The following is a 24064-nucleotide window of genomic DNA, read 5'->3' as shown; positions in this document are numbered from 1 at the left end:
ATCCCCCTGCTCCAGCGTGGGGTCCTCCCAGGCTGCAGGTGGGCATCTGCTCCCCCACTCCCCTCCATGGGCTGGGGGGGGGACAGCCTGCCATCTCACCACGGGCTGCAGGGGCATCTCCCCCTCCCCCGCTCCTCCTCCCCTCCTTCTTCAGTGACCTCAGTATCTACAGAGGGTTTCCTCTCACATCCCAGTCTCCTGTTCCTCTCACATCCCAGTCTCCTGTACCTCTCATATCCCAGTCTCCCGTTCCTCTCACACCCCAGTCTCCTGTTCCTCTCACACCCCAATCTCCTGTTCCTCTCACATCCCAGTGTCCTCTTCCTCTCACACCCCAGTCTCCTCTTCCTCTCACACCCCAGCCTCCTATTCCTCTCACACCCCAGTCTCCTCTTCCTCTCACACCTCATTCTCCTCTTCCTCTCACGCCCCAGTCTCCTCCCCCGCTGCAGGTTTCCCCTCTTAACTCTGTTCTCCCAGAGGCGCTACCACCGTCCCTGATGGGCTCAGCCTGGGCCAGAGTCGGGTCCGACTTGGAGCCGGGGGAGCTTCCAGCAGCTTCTCGCAGGAGCCACCACTGCGGCCCCTCCCCACTACCAGAAAATCCCACCACACAAACCCATAACGGTAGAGTATCAATGAAAAATTCACCCAAATACAATATAACCCATGTTTCTAATGACTTTCAATTTTATTTTAAATGTTACTAGAAAAACATGGCATTTTGCTGTTTTGAAGAATGAAAGCTGCTTTGATATATGTCCTCTGATGAAATTCCTCCTGTAGAGTGATTTTGTTCCCTTTCACAGGTTTGATTCTAAAGGTTGTATCTGAAAATACTTAAATGTATTTTCTTTTTTTTGTCAAAAATTGTGGGATCTTTTATGTAAACTTCAGAAGGAAGAAATAGCGATGTGATCTGAAATTAGATTCGATTCAAGACCATTTAAACCTATTTTCAATGAAATGAGAACTTTAGCCTGTAACTTTTTGGTGGGAATTATTAAACTGTTTTTGTTTGTAAGTCAGCTAAAAGTTGTCTGTACCTATGTGCTTGGAGGATGTCAAACATGATTGCAATAAAAATAAATGTTATTTATCACTATTCATACTTAGCACCATACATAATGCTGTGGGTGTCTAGATTTATTAACATAATCAAACATTGACATGGTACTGGTTTCAAGGCAAATTTAACTGAACTTCTTTTAAGTGAATAGTTTGATTACTGTGTTTCAATGGAGCAACTAATAGTAAAAAAGACTTTTATTTTTATTATATTTAACATATAATAGATATGCAGTGGATTATCAGATTTTTATGATCAATCTTGTCATTTAGTAGGTGCTCAGTTCAATATGAAGCTTCTAGTCAAGAAAGGTTTCCAACCATTTGCAAGTTAGATAACACAATTTTGGGGTAAATATATGCTATTTTCATTAGAATGTGAGTCCTTTAAGATGTTTCTAATTTAACATCCTTCTCAACCTTTTTCAAGCAAAGTAAATGTCATGCGTTCAAGATAAGGGTATTCAAATATGTGCCCTGAATCCAAGAACTCTTACTCTCATTGTGTGCTTTCTGCCGTATAACTTTATCCATATAAGTTAATAATTATGAAGTTTGCATTCTAAGCATTCCTCTGTTCTCATTAGGTATCTTTTTTTGTCTCTCGCTTGCTCCTTCCTATCTGTGGTTTATGATACTGTCTCACTGTAGTATGCTTACATTAAAGCCACTGCACTGGAACTGAATTCATCTAGTCAGATCTCCAGCACTTCTTACAGAGCCCCACTGGCTTTTCTCAGCCTTTGCAAAGGCAAACCCATGTCCTGATCTGAATGTCAAATTTAATCGCAAGAGCAAAACCATGATCACAAAATAAAACCATAGCTTGAGAGAAGAGACTGTCCTTAGGAATTTTATTTTCTCCACTGGATTGGAGCAAGGAAGAAATGGGGAGGCATGTCCATCTATGAAAAGAGGCGCATGCTCAGCATGGGAGCTCAGGAAGGTAATGGAGGCAGCTTTACCTGAACAGGATCCTGCTGCAGCTGATGGAGGGAGAAACTCTCCCCTGGAGGTGACAAAGAGCACCTGCATTAAGCTTCTACTCTGAATCACCATCTGCAGGAGTCTGATTTTTGCTGACTGTAGGGAGCCTAGGGAGACTCACCAACACAGCCATCAGAGTGAAGTACCTGAAGTCAGCTGATGTGAAATTTTATTATGCCTTCCATCCTCAGTGCTCATTCTCGCAACCAGAACCCAGGACAAGTTGGGCCATTGGTCACTGTAGATACCCATGTGTAAACAATGCAAAATGCAATGCACTGTTACTATTCATGTTCATCCTCCATTGCTCAGGATCGTGGTGTTCTTCCTGTTCCTTTCTCCCTCAGACATCAATCCTGAACCTACCATGACTGGCCTCTCGCCAAGGATTGTCTGCTGGGCTGGGCCATCTGCCTTACCCATTTCAGTCAGAGCATTTTCATCCTCAGTACTGAGAAAAAGTATAGAGCAATGAAGCCTATTTATGACTTGGCCATATCTCTTTCCCAATTTGACTTATTCAAAGTATGTTTTTTCCTACTTCTTTAGATAATAAAAATCTTAGGAGGTAGACAGTTTAGAATGAGGAATGAGTATCTTTGAACTGCTGTTTCTCTGAGCAGCAACAACCTATTTGTTTGAAAACTGTGCTTGATAATAAGAGAGGTTATATCCCACATGATCACTAATCGGGTAAAAATAGCACAATGAAACAGTCTATACAAAAGACTGAACATGAAATCAGAATTATACATCAATGGCTTTAGTGCACCTCAGTTTGGGGTGAAGAATACAAAAGGTTTTTGGGGAGAGGTAAGAGGGTGGGCAGAGGAAAGAGAAGAATAAAGACAGAACGAATGCATGGCTGCATCCAAGTTAATGATTCAGCTGTTGAGAGTTCCCTCAGGTGGGACTGCAGGACCGGTGGAGTGGCTGTATGAAGTCCATCCCGCAGTCTGTCTGCCCCCTTCCCAAGGGTGGCAAGGAGCAGATGCCCAGGGAAGATCAGACTGTAGCAAGCACGGAGTGACGTTTCCTTTAGCATTTTCTACAAGCTTTCAGAAATTTGCAGCCGAGGGACTTCTGGATCCAGAGCTGGTATCCATGTGTTTAACAGCCATCACTGTGTGTTTCTTCCAGTAGTTTGTCCAATAACTTTTTGAGCGCATGCGAGTTTTGCTATTAGGCCAGGAGCATGGGCAGGGTGTCACAGGGTCATGACTCTGCCGTACTGTCATGGTTTCGAGCTGGCCTTACTGGCTGTCCTTGGCACTGCACCCCGTGCTGGGGTGGCTTTACCTGAGAAGGCCCAGAGCGACTGAGTGGGCTGGGCTGCTGGTTGTACAAGGGTGTCCCTGTCTTTAGAGCGGGATCTGGGACCTGGGTGCTCCTCACCTCTTAGGTGAATGCTACAGGGTCACTCGGCTGCTTTGTCAGCTGCCTCAGGGGTGTTAAAAGAGAAGAGGAGCATGTTCCCTTTCCTTCCCCTCAGAGTATGAAATTCATACCCCAAAAGTTAGTCTCCTACGATTTAGGTTAACCTCCCTCTGGTAGAGTAGGGACATGAATTTTTTATGAGTCACTCAGTCTTTTTTTTATTTTCTCCTAATGTCTAGACATCATTTTGTGGGTGGTATTCAGGCTGCTAAATAATTTTTGCTTTATATTATTTCATTACCTTGAAAGTCTTGCAGACTCTGGTAAGCACCTGCAGTTTTAGGGCATCTGAGTTTAAGAACAGGTCCTCAGCAAAACTCAGATGAGTTCTGAGAAAAAGAAAAGCCTCTGACCTAGATCCAGCCTACTTGCTTTGACACTGAAGTTTGTTCTTTTCGTACAGCCAAAACAGTATTTCAGGTGAAAAACTCCTTTGCTTCCTGCTATCACTGCCTAATAAAATAATGCACAGCTTTTTGTAGGACATAGTATTTGATGAAGGACTGTGATTTACCAGAAAAGCAGACCAGCCTCTTGAGGGCTCAGGTATTTAGTAAGTTGATTTCCTGAAGAACTATAAACTAACCAGATGTAGCCTAAAGTCTCAAAGGCATCAGGTTAGGAAATAAATTGAAAAACTGACAAGAAAAGAGTTGCCTTCAGTACCAGCCAAATGAAGAAGAATGCTTAAAACCAGCACTGAACCTCTGCCTTAAAAATTATGTTACTTAAAGAGAAGACAAAACATAATAAAAATTACATATTTAGATTAAGGAGAAAATTATTTGAATTTGCCTATGTGGTACCAAGGATCACCTTACCGGGGAAAGAACCTCTTTTTCAAAGCACTGGAACTCCTGAATCCCAGTCCCAGCCCTTACGCTGATTCTCTGTGTGAAACTAGCATTGGTTCACCTTGATTCATTTTTAAGCAGATTAAAACATATTCAGACCCTATGTAGATACATTTACCTTTATGAGTGGATTATATTAGACTGTTTTAATCTACTGTAATCCACTTCCCCCCCCACCCCCAAGGACACAGTCCTACAAATAGTTACAAAGAAAAAATATTTTGCTAGACTATATATCTATATAGAACAAGGGTGAAAGTATTTCTTGGAAAATCAGGCTTTGAATGTTTTCAGATGTTCTTAGTGAGAAAGCATGGTGTTACTATGATTTTGTGCATGTCTGTCTGCGTACCTTTCAATTTATGTATCAAGTATGCCTAGCCTTTTCCTAATAATAGCTTTTTCTACGACTTGCTAAATTAGTTGTTTCCTTCCTTGTTTTTATGTAGCTTCAAAATCACTTTGACTCAGAGAGAATGGTGATAGCACTCAGAAAGCTAAATGTCCACTGCCAAAAACATATCACTTTTATTTGGCATTTTATTTGGGATCAGATGCTTCACATAATTTGCTGTCTAGTCTGAGTTGTTTACGGAATACAGAGATGAAGTTCCTTCTGCTGAGTTCCCTTTTCTAAATTGGTTGCAAATATTGTCTGTGATGGTGGAGATTCTTCCTAACAGTTTTCAGTAAAGCAGTACACTGTAGAGTCACGAGTCGGGTTTATGTCACTTCACTCCTTCAGCTGTCTCCCAGAACTGTACTATATTAAGCCCACATTATCATCTGCCTGTTCTTGACTATCAGATAGCTACTGTTGAAAATTCAAAGCTTTTCTTCGTGGTTGCATTATAAAAGCATTTCATAAATGGTTAGATTCAATCCTTGAGGCTTGTTAAGTAAGCTGTTTTGCATCATATCCAGATTCTTTCACCAACTGAAAGGAGCAGGAAAAAAGATATAGTGTCTTTAATGCACTCTGATTTTTTACCTCTCCTGAACAGTGCTATTTCATGAACTTCAGTTTTGGATCAAAAATGCTTCCTTGCAGAGTTTATGTATTCTCTTCTTAGACATGCCATGGTTTGGATTTTTTTTTTTCTTTCTTTCTAAGAAAGTGTTTCTCTCTGGGATGCATTGTTTGCCCACTGAAATTATGTTCACTAAAAACCTGTAGATGTACTTACTTGTTATAATCACTTATTGTGACCACACAATACTTACTGTGTACTTACTGTGATTGCAACATATTTTCCCTTTGGCAGACAATGTGTATCTGTTCCAGTTGGTCCCTTGTAAACAATGTCACTTAAGTTTATTTCAGGATCAAAACCCAGTGTGATTTGAACTTCATCAAACTTCGAGTGTGCTATGAGAGAGGAGAACAAAAGCCAAATGTCTTCATCAGATTTTTAGATTATTTGATAAATTTCAGTAAAAGGACCTCAAAAGAACAAAGTTCAGCATAGAATGGCCTGGTAACATCTGCAGTTTCAGTGATATGCATTTGTAAAAACTTTGGGGTTTTGTATATATTTTATGATAATGAAATCGATTTAAAAGGAGTGGAGGAGGAATGCTCTCCAGTGATAGTAAATGTTACTAAAGATGATGCCACCTAATGAGTTTGAAAACAGATGTATAAGAAAATAGTACAACTGGTAGGCAAAGTCTAGAGCCCCCCAATGTCCCCCTTGCAGAAGCAGTTCACATCCTGTAAGAATTCTTTAAGGAACTGAAACAGAAACCCTTTAAAAATGCCTGACTGCTTCACTGCATTCTGATCTTGCTTTTCCAGCAGATGAGCATGCAATGAAGTAACAGGTACATTTTGGAAATTCCTTCACCAGTATTCATCCCTTAGTTTGTCACTGACTGATTGACATGGAGGCTGTATTAATATTGGTAGATTAAACATGCCCGTATCTGGCATGTTTCCTCTCCTGGAAGTCAGTTGCTTCCACAGCCTGCTTCCATACAGCTGGGCTTCTTAGTTGCCAAGGCAAGGTGGCCGCAAGTGAACCTGTCCTAACTCTCAGACTGTGTTCAGGAGTTGTTTTGGAAAGTCTTAATTGGCCCAAGCCAAAACCACTGCTTTCTGAAAAATTACAAGTACACACAATCAAATTCCACAGTGGGAGAATGTTTCCTAGCACTGTTAAATTTTTACATGGGAAAAATAGACACAGTCTGTACTTTTAACATTTTACTCTAAACTTTATGAAAGCTTTGTAACAGCTTTGTAAACTGCAATTTCTTAAAAATTCTTACAAAAATAATCCTTTGGAATGGAATGTTATTTTAAATGGGATTCGTGCATTGCAAACTTTCTTTAGTCTTCTGCATTCACTTAAGAGAGCACAGTGACCAAGGATGAGTCAGACCAGTCTGATTCATAGGCAAAAGAATAGGAAAAGTATTTTTCCAATAACCTTTAATTTATTATTTTGTAGCTTTATATATACAGCTGCAGGAATTCATGATTGTATCTCTGATTAGGTACAGATACACAGAACAAAGAGCAGTACTGAGTAGTGTACAGGGAAGCCTCCTCTATGAGATTCTGAACATATCTTCTTACGTGAGCTAACCTTTTGAATGCAATGGCCCTATTCATGTGAACATAATAACTCAAATATACGTGAAAGACCAGGCTGTGTGCATAAGCCCAATATCTGCTCTTCTGATGCTGTTTTTGAATTGCCACGCTGATTCTAAAATGAAAATTATTCATCCTTTCCATGAAAAGGTGATCACAGGTAGATATTCCTGCTGCTTGCTTTTAATGGGGAAATGTAATAGCAGATAATATTCAGGTTTTTTCTGTGTCAGGAAAAATAATCAAGAGAAAAAGAAAGAGTTGTTATGCTACATTGTTTTTATTTGATGGCTAGTGCCAAAGACATAGCACCAAAACATGAATAAGTTGTAATGACAGCAAAGTCACATAATGACTCTGAACAAAGTAAATATACAATATTTAGTCATTGCTCCTCCAGTCAAGCCTCTTTTCCTGTGGAATGCAATGCCAAACACTTTCTAAAATTTTTCTGCCAGTATTGGTCTTGAAAGTATATGCTGAGTCATTTGCACCATCTGTTATCTGTGCATGTATCAGCAGAGAGAAATGTTGAGAAGTTTCTGAAGACATCTGCTTATTCCACTGAGCTTACCGATTCAGGTTTTTTCCTTAAATCGTGTGTACTTACACACTTCCTAAAATATACTCTTCCTGTGCTTCTGAAGATTTTTAGAATAACAGCAGAATTTTTAGTCTTCAAGTCTGATGCCACCTTGCCTTTGTTTACTAGCTTTAGAAAACAGGAGATTCTTAGTAATAATAGCTGTGATAAGAAGTAGGGGTTTTGCATGATAGTACATTCACCACTGCATAAGTTTTGAAACAGTAAATATTGCACAACTTTCCCATTGGCCAGCTTGGTTATTCATTGTGGTATTCAAACAACTTCTTCGAAAGTTGAAATGCTGAGATGGTATTTTGCTGTAATTTCCTGTCTGAAATTTTAACTAAACTACTGTGTCATTCTAAGGTACTGTATGAAGCCAGAGGCAGTAAATTACACAACTGACTGATGGACAAGCATGTAAGCTATATATCTATATCAAAATGTATATATAGGTTACTATTGAAATGATAGATTTTGTATAGAGGCCGAATTGTAGTCTCATATCAGTGTTACGTGCATATAACTAGTTGACATAGGGAAATTACTGCCAGTGGATATAACTTGTATTTGAAATATGAAAGCAGAGCCAGGATTTGAAGACATGTAGATGCCAAATCCAAAGCATGAGAAACTTTTGAGGACAATAAAACTTTTATGGAAATTTAAGTGTAACAGTTGGGAGGATCTGGCCATTGAATGTAGATGATACAGGATTTGGTAAGAAATAGAATTTTTTTGAGTTCTGTCTGATATACCTATTAGAAATGTCATTAGCATGCAGGTATAGCCTTTTCTCAGAAGGCCTTTTTGATAAATTATATTTCATATAATTCTTAAATTTAAGAAGTCTTTAAGAAACTGTTGGAAATAATGGCTTGCAAATAAATATATACAAATAACTCATATTATGGTTATACACGACACAAATAACAGTTTAATTGAATTCCTGTTGGAAAAGACTGTAATTTTTACAGTAACTTTGACCAGCAGTGGCTCATGTCCTCCAGATTTTAGGCAGTGTTTGGGGCCACTACTGCATTACAGTATGTGCTACCATGCGAGCAAGGATGCTTTGTGCTTTCTTCGACCTTTGAAGCCCCACCCTGAACTTTACATTTGTTTTGTGCAATACCTTTCTGTGACAACACTAAAACCAGAGGGCTTACTTATGGACTGTCTAGCTGCCTTCATGCTCATAAATTAAAAGTGCCACTTTTAATGGGCACTGGTGTAGGACTGAGATAGGTGCTGCCTACTGTGTCCATAGTATTAATCTTGTTTGGGTTTCAGCACAGGACAAGCTCATGCCAGCTGCCTAGAAGGAATGGTTCCTCACCCACACCAGCTCCAAAATAGACCTGGTATTGCGTGGGAGAGTGCTACATAGCCAGTGCCACGCCAGGGGTGTTTTTAACAGTATACCCATGTGAACCAAGTTCTAGAGCTTGGAAATGCTTTCTGGTAGTAGGATAGACACGAGCAATCTATATCCTGTCAAGATTTATATCCTTCTTTGCTCCTTCTGATAACACTTATTGTCGGAACAACCTAAAGGCAATGGTAGGCATGAATAGCTGTGTGTGATTGATTGATTACAAGGAAAGCTCTTTGGGGTAGGGATGGGCTACTTCCCCACTCCTGCTGCAGTTTTGAAAAGGAGAATCAGGTGAGTTCAAGATCCTTGTAGAAACCATTTCACTTAATTCCTAAGTCAGTCTTTGCTCCATGATTGTAAAGCGTGCCCTTGCACACTGAGAGGACCATTTCTGTGACACGCACAGTGACCGTGATGTGAAATGAAAAAGGAACTGAGTCAAAAATTTGGAAACCACTACTGTCTGTGCAATAGTCTGCTTGTTACAAGATTTCTAAATCAATTTATATCTCAGTGCAAGGGTATGGCTGAGGGAATATAAGCTGTGCCTGAGGGAGGGACTACAATATGGGAGTGGAATTGATTTGCCTGATGACAACAAAATCTCCTAGTGAAAACCTCCATAGATTCCAGTAAAATAGAAACCCTTTCTTAACCCACTGAGAAAAATAATTTGCTTTTTATTGTTGTCCCATAGAAGGTGCTATGTGACCTTTCTGTGATTTATTTCTTATGAGCTGAAAAGTTAATATTACACAAATATATTTGTAGCAAGTACATGTGAAATTATGAGACAAAGCATAGCATCCTGAGGTGAAGGAAGAAGCCTGGAAACAGACTTAAAAATCAGAAGTGTCCTGTGATTAATGTATTCTTCAGGATAACTGCTAAGTTAATGTATATACTTACAGAACTAATTGCAAATGATCAGTGATCATTCCTTTCACAAATGTGAGGATTTCCTAATGTCATCAAGCTAGATTATGTAATCAATCCTTAGATAAACAGCTTTGGTATTTCTCACAATTACAGTCTTTAATAGTTTTTCCAAATTAATATCATTTCATTTAAAACATTTTAAACTGATTACTGCTAATCTGGAAACAGTTATCAACCCATTGTCAACTAAGAAATGAAATGCCCTTTTATACTGATTGGTAGAAGATTTTTTCAGCTCATAGAGGCTTGTGGTTTTGAGAGTTTTTTTAAATCTATAAATTAAAAACAGAATGTGACCATTTAAGGAAACATTTAACATGTATTCATATAAATATTAGTATGTAAAAATTATATTAAAGAAAAGCTGACTGTGTAAACACAGGATTCTTTATTTCATAGAATAGGCTTTTGGTAATGCAGGGATATTATCTGTGAATGTGTTATGTAAAAATCTCCTTATGATGTAAGTGCAAAAATGCTTCTTATTAAAAAAAAACCCCTCTGTAGGCTAGTAGCAGAGGAATGGCCCTCATTTTTGTACAGCAAAAATCAGCACATTGGAATGGGGTTGTGGAAAATTCCAACCTCTCACACTGAAACAAAGTTAGAGTTGCTCCTGCCACAAACCCTTATGTTATACAATACAAGTAGAAAAATAATTAAATAATAATTCTTATTATTTCTTATACTAACGTTGGTACTAGCATACATGATTCATAGGATTTTACATTGGAACCAGTGTTCTTTTTAAGTGGTTTATATGTGGATAAATCATGGAACAATACAAGTAACTGTAGTGAAATTTGTACCCTCCACAATGGTGTTTGTTCAGCATCATCTTTGAAAAAAACCCCATAGAAACTAAAAAGACCAATGTTTGCAGCTGATTGTACAAGAACTGATTGATTATTAAGGAAAAGAAACAAATAAAAAAGCATTGGCAAGTATTTTCAGCAACAAAGTCCTCAGGCAAATCCAAGTTAAATTCAAATGTTTTGTCAGGCTTTTCTACCAGATCTTTTTCTCCTTCTAAATCCTTTCTACCCATTTGAGGACCAGCTGCTCAGGACCACCCATTCACAAGTATCTCAAATGTGCCTAGCCTGTAACAAGGTCTATTACAAGCTACATAGTAGTATCTAATGCCACTTTTATAACAAAATGGCCATTTGTGATGGCCTTGACCTCCAGCCTGGATTCAGATGCAATCATGACTGAGGTGTTGGATCTTACCTTGGCTTATATATAAAGGTAGATACATGGTTTAACATATACTTGTTTATTTTGTTGTACATTTTTAGTTACTTCTTTTCTGTCATTATAGCTCACTTATTATCTCACGGTACTACTTCTCAAGTAGTATTTAATTTATTTTTCACTCCCCTGTTACACACTTAGTAGAAAGTCCTCCTTGTATTTTGTTTCTTCTTGCTTCTCCTCACTTCCATTTTCTTATCCTCACTTACAGGCAATGATATTTTACTTAAAACTGTAATTCACAGACTTGGAAAGGATCTCAGTCAAGAAATAAAATCAACCAGCGTTTGGATTAATTCAAAGACTTTGATGTAAAAATATCATTTTACTGAAAGAATTTTAATTGAGGTTTATCACACAAAGGATATGACAGAAAAGGTTCATAGACAAGATCAAGATCAGCTTTTATTTTTATTTAATATTTATAATAGTTATGCTAAAAAATACGGTTTAGGAGCAAGATCCACTGTATGGAGCCCTGCAAGAACTGAGATTTTGATCTTACAACCCCTTGAATACTGTGGCTTTAATAGTGCTACTTATAGCCTTAAAAACAGATACATTTTTTCCAGCAAGCGGTTTATTGTTTTCCCCAGTATAGTCTATATAAAGCTGCAACTGCTAGAGAATTTGATATGGGTCTCTAATAATTCTCTTATTAATTATTTCCAACCAAAGGAGATTGATACCAGCTGGAAGGAAAGTCCTTCAAAACAGGCTGTGCCTTGATTGCTGTAAATTGCTTTCCTGAGAGACAGGGAACTTGCATTAAAGTACCTGCACTGACTCAGATAGCAAGGAGTGTGCTCGAGCTGAGTATTTGAATCCTGAACTGGAGATTTTTCAGGGAAGCTTCTTCAGTTCTTTCATTTTTTGAGTATTTTTTAGAGCCCCAAAACAAAAGGAAACTTACTTCCTTGTAACTCAGTGAAACCCACCTGATTCCCAGCAGTCTAAGATAATCCTCTTTGGTTTTTTTTTTAAGTACAGACATTGAAAACCTTTTCCTTAGCAGTATTTACAATACAAAATTTTCACTTGTGAAGACAGAAACAGCTCACAAATCTGAAAAACTTTAACTTAGAAAGTGAAACAAGTGTATATTCAGAGGAACCATTAATTTGTAAATTATTATATTAGTGAATAAATAGTAACTTTCTCATCTGCAATTCAAGAATTGTTAGCTCATTTCCTGTTATGAGTTATTTTAGCTAATAGAGGTCTAGAAAAAGCATTTTATTAGATGAAAAGCACAAGAGTAGTTAGTAACCTTGGCATTTAAATGGCAAAAGAGCAAGCCTGAAGCTCTTTGAGCAACAAGAGCATTTGAGCAAAGCTTGTATGGGTGGAAGAGAGACACAAATATTGACATTTCATATGTAAATTTTATATAGAAGTGCTACTGCTGATTTGGAGACTGGTTTATGTTAACAGGATTATTATTTTTGGTCCTGTATATTAGACACTATATTGGATAACTGCCTAATCTTACTAATGTCATCCCAGTTCTTCCTTCTTCACTTCTTCATTTCTGAAATTATTCTTAGTGCTTTGTGGTAAATACTGTGTTTTCTCATGTACACTGCGTGCCTCCAAGCACAATTTGTTTTCCTATTCTCATTTAATTCCTTTGGCAAGGAAAATAGAAAAATCTGACAAGGAGTCTCAGGGCTTTTTGGAATGTGTTAAAAGTGTCTGCTTTTCTCTGGGAACAGCCCCTTTGACTGTCTCTATGTAAAGCGAAAGGGAGGATGCTGACAACACCTTTGCAATTTTAAAAGCTTGTGAGTGAGCTGTCAGGTCCTTCTAATCTTCTAGAGAGAATGGAAGGGGGTAGCTACAGATCAGAAATGCAGGACCCAGGTATTCACCTTTTCTTTTGAGCTGTGTTTCACAGACTGTGGCTATGAACATGGGTTTGCTATGATTGCAGAATAAACAGGCTTCTTTTGAATTGAGATGCTTCTGGTATAAACACAATATTACAAGAAAAAAACAGGATAAGCAGACATTACAACAAATAACACTTTTTTTTCTGTCTTTGGAAGGTGAAAGAGCTGACAAGATGAAATGTGGTTTTGTGTTAAAATAGACAACTCTGAAAAGAAAGAAATGGGGCCATAGGAGTATGTTCATGCATATTAAAACAAAATACTACCTTCTTGCTCTTGATAAGTCTGTGTGCTCAGCTCTTCCTAATCTGTCTGCCATGGACTGTAAAATAAAATTGACCTTTAGTCTCCTTGTAATTAGGTTAACAACCGCGTTTAAGAATACAATCATGTAGCAAAAATAGTCAATTTTATTTCATCTCACTGTGCTAAGTATTATCTGGCAGAATCAGTGACGCTTTATCTAACAATTAATTTAGAAGGAATATCTCTTCTCATGCACAGAGGATACATATACCAGACTGCTCTTTCAGAGCTAGTAATCTATGATCTCAGTATACAGCTACAAATGTATTTTTCCCTTCAGCTGCTTTGTGGCTCAGTCACTTTCCTCTTTTCTTGCAGAACGACTCCTGGGGAAAGCAGTACTCGTACGCACTCTTCAAAGCCATGAGCCATATGCTCTGCATTGGCTATGGAGCCCGCGCCCCCGTCAGCATGTCTGACCTCTGGATTACCATGTTGAGTATGATCGTGGGGGCAACTTGTTATGCCATGTTTGTTGGTCATGCCACTGCCCTCATTCAGTCTCTGGATTCCTCACGGCGACAATATCAAGAAAAGGTAACTCATTTTCATGTAACTCCTGAAGTTTTGAAATAGATTAATGGGATGTTTTAACTGTGGAAAAGGCTGTATGAGTTTACGTGACATAATCTAGCAACATCTGAATCCCGCGGCAGATTTCATTGAACACGAAGGAATTCAGAACGCTCCATGAGCTCAACATATTCCTGCATGAACTCGCTTTCCTTAGGGAGCAGAAGGTTCTGCGTGTCACATGCACTGAATGAAATCTTGGATGTGAAACTTGCTTTAAACTCTTCTGTGAAAACTCCATCCCCTGGCTCAGACTGTGCTTTGTAGCCTTCTGCTACACTCTGTAGGTACTTGATCTAGGTAGCTTGAACAAGGGCCTTGAGCTCAGTAGCTTGGGCACATCTATACAATTTCCTGTTATTCCTTTGAATTGCAGGTTAGGGATAAACTTGAAGATGTCAAAAGAATGGCCTTTAAATGAGGACCAGACCAAATCAATTAGTTTTATTTGGAACTACCTCAGAGAAGTGCTCAGAAGAGATTTTTGTTTTACAATAGTATTGTTTGCAGGCTAATCCATTACCTGTTAGGTCCTCTCCAAGGACAAAAGAAATGGTGGCCAAAGGGTAGAAAAGTAGAGAGAATTTAGTGGGAAGAAAGGGAGTTCTTTATGAAACAGGAAGAAAAAGGTTGTTTGAGTCCATGTAGGTATGATTGGAATTAAAAAGACATAAATGGGTACCGGGTGGGAACTTTCTGGAATGAGTATTAATTGTCAGTTGTGTAATAAAAGTCAGAGGCAAGTGCGGGTGAAGCTATGACACTAGGAGATGAGGCTAGGTATGGTGGCATAAGGAAGAAAGGATCAGAATGAACCTTGGCAAGGGACAATAAGGATGTGCAGAGTTACTAAGGTGCTTAAAAGAAGTCAAAATCAGTTATTATAGTAAGTGGGGTACTGGAGAGGCCATGCCAGGAGAGAGGTCAGCTGAGCAAAGTAGTGAAATCAGAGAGTTCACCTCAGCAAATAAGAAACCCAGCCTGAGCAGTAGTATTTGGCATATGTCCATAAGAATGTCCGGAAAGGCAAATTGGACAGCAATCCCAATGTGATGTAACACAAGCCTGGGAAGAAACCTGGCAGAGAGTAAATAGAGAGGGTGACCCTGGCATCTGCTGAAGATGAAGAGGAATGGCCTGAGTTTGCTCGGCAAGAAAAACGGAGAAGTCCAAAAAAGATTTGAGTAGGAAGGACTGGGGTGTTTTCTTTACAAGCAGGCAAAGAGGAAGGAAATGAGTGTATGTGGTAGGAAAAGAGTTTACGTTTAGTTTTGTTAAGCCTGAGTCACAGCAAGACCATGGAGTCAGTATATCAGAGGCAGGGAGAAGTAAGGGATGAGCTATAAGTCCAGTAACACAAAATTTAGCCAATGGCTGACACTTTAATCTCACAGCTGTTTAAAACAGAAGTTTGCAAGCAAGAGAGCCCACGTGGTGTTATGTTGAAACTAAGTGAGAATGAGAGGTTTAGAAGGAGAGGATGAGTGAGCATTAAAACCTCTAAAAATCTGAGCTCTGTCAGTGACCATGTGAAACTGCCTAATCCATCTCAGTATAAAGTCACGGGGCTAATCCTGGTAGGTCATGTAACCCAAACTAACTGTCTTGCTGGGTCTGTTCTGCCAGCTGAAAGGGAAGTAGTTTTATCAATTTATACTTGTAGGGAGCTGTGGGACAGAAACAGCTTAACCGTGGACATGAAGGAAGACATAGAGAAGGAAACCCTAAACCTAGTACAACTGCAGTTTCATTAGAGGTTAGGGTCAACATATATACACACACATACACAGATGTATGAAATCAGCAGAAATGTCACCATCCACCTGAAACCTCATCTTAATCATTATCCTCAGATCTTGCTGGCTGCAGCATAATATCACAGTGTTTTGAGCATCAGAAATATAGTGCATGTGTAAAGATACTCATATATTTTAAATTGTTGAGTAAAGCCAGTTTCATCTACGGTTTTGGTGTAAATTAAAACCCAGCAGCAGTCAAATGGTATTGATTTCTCATGTTTTCACATAACAGCAAACAAAGATATCATCCCCCCCCCCTCTGTTTTTTATGTACACACTTTATTAAACATTAGCATAGAAATGTCTGGCATTTTTCAGTTCCTGCAGTTCTCAACATTTTCATTCTTCTTTTTGTTTTTACTTCTTATTTGTTTCCTGACATCAGAGGCAAAAGCATAGCATGGGAGTGACAATCAGGAATGAAAGAAATGAGCCAGAAATTGCATGTTTCTATGCTTTAGAAAAATGTTTCTCTTTTTCTGGCAGCCATTAGTATGCCAGTTATTATGGGCTAGAGCTAAAGAATGTCTTAATTAAAGAATTTTTTTCTACTGATTTCTGAGACCCTGAAGTCATATGTATATTATCAGCTATACCAACTATACTGACATGTTTGTATATTCATGCACATTGCTTTATCATAGTTTAATCATATATTTTGTAATAAATCTTTGATTATAGCCTAAGAATTATAAACCATTACTATATACTGCTAATGAATATTGTATATTTTTCTTTACTCTGTAAACTAGATAAATGGGTATTTCAAAGATCAGTTTGTGCTACCCATTTTGTCAGCATATTTTCTAAAGTACTGGCAGATAAAAATAGCTTATATTTCACTTAACTGAGACTTGAGAAAAAGGTAAAGCAAATCTCCAGCCACAGGTTTCAGAGTTTTACTATATATACTGCAGTGTCTATTTTTGCCTAGTGCATTGCTTTTTTTTCTCCGGGAATTAAAAAATTGGAGAAATCAGGAGACTGTGACTTGTTTTGATTTTTTGGGCTTAAATGCTACGATCAACTTCTTTTTTTAGTTTTACGTATATGGGATTGTGTATTTCTTGGCTCCATTGTTTTCTTTGTAAGAGTTACAGAAAATAATGTAATTAGCATGAATTGCTAGGCAACATAGAATGATAGTGGAGGTGAAGAAAGAGGTTGTTCTTTAGTTCTTCTTTGGGTAACATCATGCGAAAATCTTGTCCCCCTTTTTTTTCGACTGTTTTTTACTGCCATAGCTAAAATAATATTCCATAAATATATCTGTGGAGTGCAACTAATGGAAGGCGAGTTCTGGTTCTTCTCACACTGAAAGCAGCTAGAAGGGACATATTTGCTGAAATAACTGTATCTTCCTCATTCAGATCCTTCCAAAGCTCAGGGTGTGCAAAACTAGAACAGTCATAATTCAAAATGGGGAAGAAATAAACATAGGAAGACAAGAGATAGCTTTCATTAAGCCAGATACATCAAACACCATCTAAGAGCACAAGCTAGGAATGTGGCCTGTGCCAAGCATTGCATGCTGAGAGAAATCAAAGTATGGTAAGAAAGCAAATATTGCTCCACGTGTTTACTCTTATGGGCCAAAGACATCATTTATCAGAGGAAATTAACAGTGATTTTAAGCTGTCGAATGTAGAAGGTGGACAATAAAATCACATACCAAGAAATTCTACAAAAAAGGGTGCATTGGTACATTCTGGTCAGTTTGAGGAAGTTCAGATGTTTTTCTGCTGAAGTGAATGGGACAGTTCTCAGAGAAAAAATACATCTCAGATTGAATGCATACATTAGATCTTGGTATCAATGAGTGAAGGCCGATAACTCGACAAAGGAGAAAGACATGTCCAAGACAGGTATACTCAATCCGTATTCCCCTTTCAGTAAGAAAGTCTGACAGACCATTCTACCTTATAAAAGGACTGAATAAATCAATAAATCAATGGCATATTAGCACTCTCCTTCCTGTCTTTGGTATAAGTCAAAGATAATGCAGTAGTAAATAAAAGTAATATTTTAAGTGATAACACCTTTGACATTTTCTAATATCTAGGAAGTCACCACATCTCAAAGACGTTTGCCTTTGCAAAGGCAACATTTCATATGCAGAACTTGTTAACAAACTAGTGTGAAACAAAGCAGCCAAATGAACAGTCACTTGACAAGGAGGTGAAGATCATTAGTTAAATACTTCCTTCAGATGTTGGCAGTTTTTAATAGGAAGATGTTCACCTAATGCTGTGGATGTCATTGAATAATCTTGACTGAAGACAGGTTAATATTTCCTCTGTTCCAGTCTGTTGTTGCATAAAATGTCCGTGAACAAAGTCACAACAACCCAATAGAGGCAAGTTTGGTAGTAGCATACAGATTGTCTCATAGTGTAAAGATCTTTAAATTGCTTTGATAAAATGACAGCTATTAGATCCGTTGTCATTATGCTATCATTTTGTATATTTAGATTTTTCTCTATTGGTAAGCAACTCAAACAACCGCACAAGGTTTCAAAAATAGAAAAAACAATCAAAGCAATTTTACCAATTGCAAGTACTAAAGAGGCATAAAATATATTTGATTCAACCTTATAGATATCAGAGGAAATGGAAAAAAAGACAGCTATTTCCATATAGTGGATGCTGTCCCAGTCATGGGAAGATATGTTAAATCATTATGAAAGCTGTGAAAGAATTCTGGGCTTGACATCAACTTCATATGTCCCAAAGGACATCTCCTAACCCTATACTCTGCTTTTATCTGATCTCTTAATTTATGTTCTTTTAGAACATCTTCAGCTAAATCAGTTTAGTTCAAAGGGAGAAAAGGACCTAAATGTACTTTTCTTCAGAGAAAAAGTAATAATTGCATATAAAGAAAATTTAAAAGCAACTTACTAATTGGCATTGTGTATTTTTACATAGAAAGCATTGGGATTTGAAGATCAGATTGCTCATTTTTCATTTCTTAAGCATCCAAAGAAATGTTTACAAATGAATAACAGAGTTAGGGCAGGAGGACAGCTTTAGATTTTGTAACACAAGGCCTTACACCAGCTTGTTGAGTCTGTCCCTCACAGCTCCAGTTTGGATATCTAAATTGTCCATGTAGTCCGTGGGAAGACACTGGACATGCATTCGCAAGAGGCAGCAAGCTCTCAGGGGCAGCTTAGGGGCAGCTTTGGGGCAGCAGTGGCCAAAGCGTGTTTCCATTTCCCTTCCCCTCCACAAGGCTGCGGTACATACTGGAGCATCTTGTGCAGTGAGACATCTGAGGACCTCCCTTTGAAAACTGGGAAGGGGGGCCACCTCTTTGTGCTTCTTTCTCTGAGCGGTTATTTTAGGATGTGGTGGAGGGGCTCTGCCATAGAGTGAATCAAGACTTGGTAGCTGCTCATTCAGCCAGTGATGCCTCTGCATTTTCTTAAGAGGATCAGGAGGCAGCTCTTCCATGTTTTCCCAAGTTTCAAGCACTTGGTGGTTAAACTGAAGGTGAAACAAGGCAGATAGCAAGTTCTCGGCATGCTGGTTAGTACTGCTTTGGTGCCTAGGAGACTTTTCCGGAAAACTTTAGATATTTGTAAGCCTTTCATCTCTAAGTATCAGGGACTTATGTATTTCCACAGGAGTCTAGGAAATAGCAATTCTGGTCATGATGCACATGCCTAGGAAAGGAAGAGCTATGGCAAACTCAGGACCACTTGGCGTGTGCCAGCTTTTGGTATATTGTTGAACTAAATATAAATATCCATATAGATGTAAATGTAAATATATTTTTTTGTCAGCTTGCCCTTGCCAGAGTCCAGGGTCAGATGAGGTAGAGTGATACAGATGAAGAAGAGTTTCTGTGCCTACATTTTATATATACTGTTCATAAAAATCTTTGAAAATCTAACTGTTCTGGCTTTTTTTACTTAAACTGGACAGATGTTCAAAATACAAACTGCAGAACTTGAGTTTTGGACACTCAGCTGGACTTACAATACTGGAGTTTTGGCATCTAATTCCTGGATCTGGTCTGATCTGAGCAGCAAAGTTTCTCATGATATACTGATTTCTAAGTTCAGTAGCTTTTCATTGCTTTTCTGATGCTGCTAGTGGTTTTTAGAAAACCTGAAAACAGTGTAACACAAAAATTTTCTGTGAGTGGTCTCAACTCCTTCTCTTCACTTAACAAATGTCCATTTTCACTTATACAGCATAATTTTAGCAGTAGGTCATGTCACGTTCAGATTGCTGGTGAAGGTGAGCCACTTGGCAGATAAATCTTATCTTTTCTGTGCAGTTGTGCTACGGTATACATGCCACCCCAAAGGAATTAAAGGAATGGTTTATCTTATCCTGTAGTTATATCTACCTGCAAGAAAAAAAAAGGGAAATAAAGCAAAACCTTGTCACTGACTACCAGCCTGTAGTTTTGCAAGTTTTTATAAAAGTCTCATCAGCTTGCACAGATATATATCCTATTTAGCTTTGCCACAGTGCAGTATTTTAAATAGTAAACAATTTTTGAAGTGTGTTATGAATGATCAGGAACAAGAGTTGCTAAAAGTTTTGTACAGTCTCAGACCTTCAAGACTGAGTATTGACTGTGCCAAAAGCATTACAGTCATTGTAGCATTGTGAAGTAGAAAATTCATTAGTCCCTAAATATTTAGGCATAACTGAGAGTCATTGCCTGAGACAGTATCTGTGGATTCTTTCAGGTAGTTATAATTCTTGGTTTTGTGATTTTATTTGGGAGTCCAGAGTGTCTTATACTTAGAAAAGAGTCTGTAAGTCTTGACTTTTCGATTATTTCTGAATCATCATCTTAAGCTGTTTTGGCAAACATCAGGTGACAGGCTGCTAAATGGATAGATGTAGTATTCCTGTCTTCTGTAAGCCTTATTGATCCTTGTAGAAAGCGCTGAGATTTCTTAGAATAAAGCAAGTTATTAAAAGATACTTAGTATAGCTGAATTGCAAAACATGCTGAAATGGAAAAAACACATGGCTGCAGCTCAGAAAAAACTTTTCAGATATTCAGTTTCACAGGGTGCATACCGTTATTTAAAAGAACATGCACATGAAGGAACTTGTAGATATGCTAATTATTTTATTTGTGTGCATGCTTTTAAATATTTTGGTGCATAATTAAGACTATTGTGAACTCAACCATCTGATATATAAATGCATAGGTAAATACAGTCACAACAGCCAGTGGAGGCTGCACAGACAGAGACTTATTCACTGAACATGAAAATATTTGTTGTGTCAGGATAGGGCTTCTACTGGCATCACTTGCTTTCTCTTTCTGTAAGCTAATCTTTATCAATTTGTGTTTATTATAGTTACCTGAATTTTTGCTGCACATCATTGTGGTATTTAATTTGACCTTGATCTTATCAAGTTTTGAAATGGGAAAGAACAACAAATACTATTGCAACAACTAAGGACAAAAACTATTCCCCCTCTCCTGCTAATCAAAAATCAGAAGTTACTCACCTTTAACTATACAGTGATAACAAAATAAATGAGTTAGTTTGTTACTTTTCAAGTGGAACTGAATTGTTTGCTCAGTTCAAGGGTGAGGCTTTAGGAGAGGAATGTAAATCAGTCAGAATGTTCTCATTGTACTGCTCTCCTCTTTTGTCCTGATACTTCCTTATTGTGTTTCAGCTTCTTGTTATGGTCAGTCTTGCTGGGGTAATCAGGCTGGTTATTTTTGCCTTGCATCTCTAAAAAGGCGATTGGTTCCTCCCAGTAGCAGGTACTGTGCAAGCCAAGTGCTATCCACCCGGCTGCATCATACCTGTGCCAAAATGTAATAGACTCCCACTGCTTCTAAAATGACAGATGGGACTTTGATTTATTGCTGTGTTGTGGGTAATTTACCTATAAAGTCTTCTGCTGTCTTGCATTATGGATTAGGTTTCTAACAGTTTTCCATATGAAATTGCAAAGCAAGCTCATTATAATTTCAGCCATGTTCGTAATGACTATATAAAATTAGCTGCGAAGGCATGAAGTTATACCAGAGCCAGATTTTACACACAATCTGCTTTCTTTTCACAGTAATTATCATAGGGTTACACTTTAAATAGTTTTTTTTTAAAGGGAAACAAACAAGGAACTAACTTTTGTTTTTCAGTCTCTGTTCACATATAGTGCACGTTACCTTTTAGCAAGAAAAAACTCTGTGATTCACACCAGATAGATATAACTGGCAGCAATTATCCCAGTTACACTAGAATGATTTTGCTTGTGTCCTGTATGTGTAGAAGGAAATAGCACTCAATATTATCTAATATAATATTATGAGTGAGAAAATAATCCTTGCTGTGCAGATTCTTTTTTTTCCTTTGCCTTGTTAGGGAGGAAGGGAAGAAAGAAGGATTGATTATTTTTATCTTGACTTTTAAATCATAATTCTCTCCTGACCTCACCCTGTTTCTTGCGGTTTGAGTAATTAAAGCATGTCTGCCTTGAAAACATAATAATTTGTATAACTAAGATATGCAATGTAGATTTATAAAGGCTTTGGAATGCAGAGGATAGCAGTAGGACTGAAACCTTTTTTCTGCAAAAGAGTGTTTTTAACAGTCCTTTGTGTTCTATTGCATGCTAAATTTACAGTTTTGTCCAAGTGGTTACTAACTTTGAAAAAATACTATAACACTAATTCAAGAAACCTGTATTAGAAGAGAGACTCAGTAATGAATAGAGAAGTAAAATGTTTTTATCATCTCCCTGTGTTTTCATAAAGTGCACTAGACTTACCTTTTCCAGCAGAATTCTGCAAAGAAAAGAAAAGAATCAACAAAACCTTTAGAACACATTTTTCTAAACACTAAATGTATGCTAAAAGGGTAATGAAAGTAGATCTTTTCATAAAAATGCACAATGCTATGGGTCTGCATTGTACAGTTTGGGATTAGGAATATGTCATTTTCACACAAGCATCTATATGATCTTCTAGACAAAATATTTGTTCATCAGATGCCTTTTATTAGGGGCAGTGCTGGATGCCTGTATATATGCAGGCAGGGCTGGCTGAACTTTTTTCTTCATGAAGAATTTGATGTAAAAGTAAATATAATTTTATATAGTTTTGAAGAGAACACTGAGCAATTTTTAAATGAAAAGTGAAGGCAGGTCTTTGAGTGTTTGTTATTAGACATTTGATAGGAGCTGGTAACCAGAGTTTAATGGAGTTAATTCCCTTAATTAAGAAACCTCCCTATCCTTTTTCCTCTTTCAACTTTTTTTTTTTTTTTTGGCATAGGCCTTTCTTTTCCCCTGACTTTTTAGAGAATGTAAGCAAGTGAGAGGAGCGGGCGATCACCTGGCGGAAGAGTCTAGCTCTCTTGTTGCTGCTTCACTCTTGCACAGCATCAGGAGTTTTTCAGCTCCTGTTTGGGCAACATTAGAAGATGAACATGGACTCACCTCAGCCAGGAATACCACCAACACCAGAGGCAGCCCAAAAGGCTAATGCAAAGGAAAATTGAGGCAGAGAGCCCCAAAAGGTGACTGATCAGTGTAACAGAGCTAGTAGAAAGGCATCTGTGACTTCTTCCTATGATATGCCTGTGAGGAAGAAAGCAGCTGGAAGTAGCAGGAGCCAAAGGATATGTGAAGTGAGAGGCAGGGAAGGATGAAGAGAGGAAAGAACTGGGACTGCACCAGGGGGAGAGGCTGTCGGCTTGTTTTAGGGAGGAACTGTGATAGACATAGGAGCTTATAGTGAGGGATTTGTTGATGGCCCTTGAATTTATCTGCTGAGAAGAGCCTCCCATTGAGCAGTACATGACCATATCTGGAAGAAATTCGGAAATGATTTGGCATGCCCTCTGATTCTTGGGCAACGGGATAGAGATGAGCCTTTTATTTCCACCTGTGTTTCCCCCACTTACTTTGAGCATCAGCAGCTTCTATAAGTGGACAGTGCAAACAAAATAACAGAAGAGACCCAAAGTGAGAACCGTCAATGGTAATAATTACCTGGACACCATCTCACATCACCCAGTCAGCCAGCCATGAGGTTTTGGGTTGCATGGGCAGAGTCAGGATAGCAGCTGATAATCCCTGCTCCATCAGGTGCACCTGTAAGGCAGACATTATTTACTGTTCAAACAGTTTTGCTAGGAAAAAATTCTGAAGATGTGTAAGTGAACTCCTATAAAAAGGGAAAAAGAGATTAAAACTCTAATGGACTATATTGGGCCATTGATTTTAAGGCAAAACTATAAAAATCAGTGAGTAACTCTGACTGAAAAGCAAAGGCACAATAAAACCACTAGTGTATGTAACTCAGTAAATGAAAATATAATTCTTTATTGCTGAAAGATTGTGTTTTAAATTTCTGTTTGCAAAATATTTAAGAAACTGGCTCTTGTTCTGTA

At 38.2% G+C, this 24064-nt stretch overlaps 1 protein-coding gene across 1 annotated transcript in view; it reads left to right on the top strand.

Moving 5' to 3' along the window:
* Positions 1-24064, top strand: part of HCN1 (hyperpolarization activated cyclic nucleotide gated potassium channel 1) — a 207953-nt gene that overhangs the window by 120929 nt on the left and 62960 nt on the right. Inside the window, exon 4 of the mRNA XM_069777633.1 lies at positions 13622-13840. Within this exon, the coding sequence (XP_069633734.1) occupies positions 13622-13840 (219 nt within the window). The remainder of the gene's footprint in view (positions 1-13621; positions 13841-24064) is intronic.

The sequence above is a fragment of the Haliaeetus albicilla genome, chromosome Z (assembly GCF_947461875.1).
Source record: "Haliaeetus albicilla chromosome Z, bHalAlb1.1, whole genome shotgun sequence".
In the NCBI taxonomy this organism is placed as follows: domain Eukaryota; kingdom Metazoa; phylum Chordata; class Aves; order Accipitriformes; family Accipitridae; genus Haliaeetus; species Haliaeetus albicilla.
The sequence above is the reverse complement of the archived record's forward strand: the minus strand, read 5'-3'. Positions and strand labels throughout refer to the sequence as shown.